This window comes from Chaetodon auriga, chromosome 7 (assembly GCF_051107435.1).
Source record: "Chaetodon auriga isolate fChaAug3 chromosome 7, fChaAug3.hap1, whole genome shotgun sequence".
In the NCBI taxonomy this organism is placed as follows: Eukaryota; Metazoa; Chordata; class Actinopteri; order Chaetodontiformes; family Chaetodontidae; genus Chaetodon; species Chaetodon auriga.
In genome coordinates this window covers 27807797-27813041 of record NC_135080.1, presented here as the reverse complement: position 1 = coordinate 27813041, position 5245 = coordinate 27807797, and the positions used below count along the sequence as shown (strand labels likewise).

The 5245-nt window shown below is 39.5% G+C and overlaps 1 protein-coding gene across 1 annotated transcript; it reads right to left on the bottom strand.

The window, feature by feature from the left end:
• Window positions 1-1059: 1059 nt before the first annotated feature.
• Window positions 1060-4446, bottom strand: LOC143323463 (uncharacterized). The gene is made up of 7 exons (XM_076735313.1): window positions 4094-4446; window positions 3458-3578; window positions 3169-3255; window positions 2740-2947; window positions 1576-1745; window positions 1377-1475; window positions 1060-1283 (listed from the first exon to the last, which is right to left on the bottom strand). The coding sequence occupies exons 1-7, from the start codon at window positions 4190-4192 to the stop codon at window positions 1060-1062; spliced, it is 1008 nt and encodes a 335-aa protein (XP_076591428.1). The 5' UTR covers window positions 4193-4446.
• Between the last annotated feature and the right edge of the window lie 799 nt (window positions 4447-5245).

The following is a 5245-nucleotide window of genomic DNA, read 5'->3' as shown; positions in this document are numbered from 1 at the left end:
TAAGTAAAGGTGTTAATATTAATGCAAAAGGCTACATACCATAGTTATACACAGGCTTAATTTGTATGTTATTACTGTGCTTTTAAACATTAAAAATGCACACGACACAAAAATATTACCAATACCTCACACTTTGTTGCATGAGCCCTTGCGTGCATAACACTTAGGAACGGCTTCATTTTTGTCAGCTCCTGGAGGGCAGGAAGGGCACTGGCAGCTTTTTCTAGGTAGGGCCAATATTTGCAGGCCACATCCATGGCAAAGAATTGAGGCTTGGCCAGCATCAGCTCTTTTTGAAGGTACAGGGGGTAAGCAAATATCTCCCCCCTGTACATATTAAGGGCTTTCAAAAGGAAGCCATGGCGACAGACAGCAACCTCCATCCCCTCTTCATCCAATTTGGAAGCCCTCTTTGAACTCTCCCTTGCCGCTGTCCACTGGGAATCTCTACATTTCCCTTTTCCATGTGTCTATGACATACACAACGAACATAAATAAAATGAATGTAATTGGGTCTGCTATAGAGGCCAGTGTTTCTCTCAATTCAATTTCGGTAATATTTCAGTAATACAGCTATTTTGTCACATTATCAATAATACTTGCATTTTTCACTGCTTTTTGGATGGTCTTGGTAAATGTGGACACTTCACTGTCTTTTGCCACAAAGAGGCCCTCAAAAAAGGCAGGGCTCATCAGAGCTGAATAAGAAAGAAAAATAGACAGATCCATTAAACACATGGGAATATCAATTAATCACTAAAAACACTGGAGAAAAAATCACCTTCCACTTTGGCCAAAGCGATATAGCTTTCTGTTTCCATCTGCAGAAACAGCCAACATTTCAGGTGTGCATGCTGGGCGGGTGAAATCAGCACCACAGCACAGTTGATTTTCCTCAAACGAAGAGTATGAAAACTCTAAGAAACTGCGCTGCAGTGCATCTCTGTTGATATGTCCAGACTAGAAGATACAGAGAATTATACATTTTTGTGATGTTGTCTGCCTATGTAAATAAAGTTTTTTAATATGGTTAGGAACAAATAAACTTACTCTTCCTCCTCACTTTGTGCGATGCTCCAGCAACTTTGCAAAGGCCTGTCTGGCAAAACCAGGAGAAATGACCTTCAGTTCCTTAAAGGAGCTCAGAAGGTCCAGCGTGTACAAAGTACACACATTAAGAGAGGCCGGCCAATATCCGCTCCTAATGAGGTCCTTTAAATCAGGAGTCCACTGCCTCTCGCATGTTCCACACGTATATAGAGGCTGATGCAAGTCATAACGCCCTTGGAACATAAAGCAAATAAACAACATCATGAATACATACCAACCACATACTTAATACACATGATCTGTGTAGTGTAGTAAATTGTTCTTACCATTGATGGTAATTAAAATCACTGGTTTCCCAGGTGATGTGATGACATTTGTGCCCTCACAAGAACAGCATGTTGCCTTCACAGCTGGCAAAATGCATGCTGACAAAAACAAGAAACCACTCCATTACATTACATTATTTGTAACAAGCTAGAAACACATATGGAAAAAATAAGACTTAGATTAAGACATGATGAAGACCTTGCTCATGAGTGCAATATCCATCCTCGTGTTTAATGATGTGGGTAGTTAGAGGAATTGCTTTAAAAAACCCATCAATAACGGATTCCCTGTTGTGGAGTGGCTGCTTTTTGTGATGCAGTACATCACAGTCGCCACAGAACCACTCCTCGGGAAGACAATCTCTGCACCTAGGAGGGAAAGACAAAATGACTATCAATAAAATGATTTCATGAGAATAGTGATAAGTAGGGGTGTCAACATCTACATGTGTAAACGGGTACACGGATAACAAATCATAACCATTTAGAAAAATCAATAACCATGCACATGTAATTTTTTTCTCCTCCTCCTCGTTCATTTCACACCTATTTATTTATATAGTATTTAGGGGTGATAATATTGCCTGAAAACTTCAGGTAATAACATTAACTATACATTTACTGTAAATGTTCCCACTAGTGAAGTTATCCGCATACATAATAGATGCATGGGGCGCAATGTTACGTTGATATAAAAAAAAAACACCGCAGCCACAGCCAGTGATATGATATTACTTCAATTCAAATTGACTCGAGGATGTGATGGCGGCGAACAAGAAGTGGAGCACTGTATGGCAGTTTTTAAAGTTAAGTTCCATGTCGCTGAGAATGTTTTTACTGAATGATCTGTGTATTCTGTCAGATTTAGGATGTGCGCAAACGGCACATGCCAGTATGCGGTGCAGAGCGATTACTTGGTGCAGTGCTCACTGCTCACACCAATAACTACATTTTGTAAAATCCCTCAGGATGTCAGGATGATTTCGCTTTGAATAAACATTTGAATAACGGTGAATAACGTTTTTGTCTGATAACTACTGGAATGGCTTTGATTTAATGGGATCAGGAGGTATTTGAATGGAGACAGAACCCTCTAGTGGTTACAGCGCAACTGCGATAGAAAGAAATCATTAATCCCCGACGTGTTACTGGGTACACAACGTTTAGCAGGCCCGTGTACACGAGTAGAAAAAATTGTAAACGTTGACACCCCTAGTGATAAGTACTATAAATTCAACTTAAGATATTCTGAATTAGGTGGGATACAAAGTTTTATTAAATTGGGATATGTGCCTCAGGGTTTAGCCCCTTACAGTTCCCCTTCTGAAATTTTATAGTTTTCTACCAGCCAAAGAATACCAACCGAATGACAGCAGGCTCATTGCAGAGGCAGCACAAAGGATGACCAACAGCCTCTTTCTCTATGAGGCATTGGAGGTTGTGTGGTCTCGACGCTTTCCAGAGTTCTGAGGCTTTCTGCTGACGAAAAGACCAGGATGTTGCTGAACTTTTTTGAGGCTCACCAGAATGGCATGACGCCAAAATAGCAAAGAGCCTCTCCATATTTTTCTCTGTAAAGAAAATATAAACTTGAGTTATAAAAGATGATTTAAATAACAACCATTAAAATAATTAATAAACATACACATAGTATACACATATTTTCACTATGAAACTGGCTCTAATCATTAGTGTTCATATTCAACTGTAAGTGTTAAGGTTTGTTTCAATCTTAAATTCAGTTATACACAGAGATTTGAAGATTTAAAATTCTTTCATCACTGTGATTTACCTAATGTCGTCAGATGACTTGCTGAAGGTAAACTAGGCAGATCTTCCACACTGGATGACAGGGAGCACTCAGTTGGAGGCTGTGACACTGTAAATAAGCACATAGAAGAATAAGAATGGATTAAGGTAGGATTAGGACTGCAATCGTGTTTTTTCTACGTACATATTAATTAACAATAAAATACAATCAGACAACTATATTCACATGAAAGACTTGGTTATGACATTTACTGTAATGCCACTGAAAAAATTACCTACTTTTCGATACATCAACAATTTACACAAATAACCTGTAGCTGAGGCTCTGCGTCGACCACCACGCCTCCCCCTGGGCTTGCCTTGTCCTTGCCTTGTCCTCTTTGATGGAGAGTCTCTTCCAGGGCATGCCCGTTTCCTGATCTGAGCTGCTTTCTATGTTAATAAATAACAGTCTTGTCAAACCGATGTGGTTAAAGGTACTAGAATCAAAAACAGGTGACAAGTTAAAGCAAACCCCAACATCTACTGCATTGAGGGATTTATACACTATCTGACCCTTACCATAATACACCTAATATGTATCCCCCTCTGTAGTTAAGGACAGTTACATTTGGAAAACTTGCTCTTCAATGTTTTGCATACATATTTCACTAATGCAGAAGCACTGCAGTCATGAAAGGTCTGCCTCTGGCATCAGTTTCCTCATTTGTTTACTGAAGTCTTCTCCATAGATCTAAGAGCACATATTATTCACTGCTGATACAAAGACAGCATCATCTGGGCCTTTTTCCATCATGTCTAAACATGCCATAGAGCATGCTTGGATGTTAAATACTCAACTGCCTTGTTTAATAAAAAAGTGTAAAATCTTAGGCACTCATATTTCTACTAACATTTAATATAATTTGTCACCCACATGTCAAGTAAAGTATGATATAAACACTAACCCTGGCTTCAGCGAGAATCTGGTCATGCCTCAGTTCAGCAGCCATTCGCCTCCCCTCTTTGTATTGGGGATTCTGGCGGTCAAGGGTATATCTGTCCATAGTTACACAGACAGACAAACAGGCAGACTAACAAACAGTTAACAGATAGAGATAGACAGAGAAACAGATAGAGGGATAGAGAGATAGATAGATAGAAGATGGCTCTTAAAAGTGCCTTTGGGTTTATTTAAATGGTTCAGATGCGGTGCTGGGGGATGGGTTGACAGAAACTAGGAGGAGAAAAGAGACAAATATTTAGTACTGCAGGCTAGCTATAGTCTACCTGTGTTCCTATTCATACAGAAAGGTTTAAAAAGTGTATGCAACTGATTGGACCATGATTATCCCATCTTTTGAATGAATGCAAAAGGTCACGTTTTTTCTAAATCAATACACAGTGTTAAAGGGGGCCTAATGAGACATTATGCCTCCTGTTATTGCATAACGTTAACGTTACTCTTTGGTGATGTAGGGGAATTACCTCTAAATTAATGTTACATTCGTTAATATTACCAGGGGCACCAACCTTCGTCAGCTAAGAAGGATTTTGTATATTATATCTGTTAAAGCTGATGTAGAGAACGAATGTATCGACAGTAGATCAGTCTGATAATCTAAGGCGTAAACTCTCAGTACAGGGATTGCTTATATCCAGCTCAAAAGGACCGTCTGACAACGACTTGTATGCAAAAGATTATTTATTAAGCACAATAATGAAATGAATATAAATCATGGATAATGTAAAAGATTATATGGATGAGGTAAATTAACACAAACACTGCACAGAGGAACTTATGGCAAGAGGATGGTAAAATGAGTTTGGCGATAGTGAGAAGTAGGTTTTAAAGGGAAATGGGGACGCGAATATGAAGTTAATTTGTTGAATGAACGATTCAGAGAATTTAGACAAATTAACGATATCTCAACCTCACGGACCAACTCTTATTCAAAACCGCTTAAGTATGCCTACTTTGTCAGCGATGTTCCTGTAGATGTCTGCCCCGAACTAACACGAAGAGGCTCTGCGCCGTGGTCAGTCACTCTGGCCCATACAGCAGTCTGCAGGACGAATCAAGCGAACCGCTGATGAGAGCTGGTGTTGGACAGGGATGT

What these genes read in the sequence shown, in the direction of transcription:
- LOC143323463 (XM_076735313.1), bottom strand. Translation starts at nt 4,192, where the DNA reads ATGGACAGATATACCCTTGACCGCCAGAATCCCCAATACAAAGAGGGG. An exon ending in AATGAGCCTGCTGTCATTCG is followed by an intron (nt 1,746 to 2,739) that starts GTTGGTATTCTT and finishes TTTCCCTCCTAG; the next exon opens with GTGCAGAGATTGTCTTCCCG. An exon ending in ATATTGCACTCATGAGCAAG is followed by an intron (nt 1,476 to 1,575) that starts GTCTTCATCATG and finishes TGTTTTTGTCAG; the next exon opens with CATGCATTTTGCCAGCTGTG.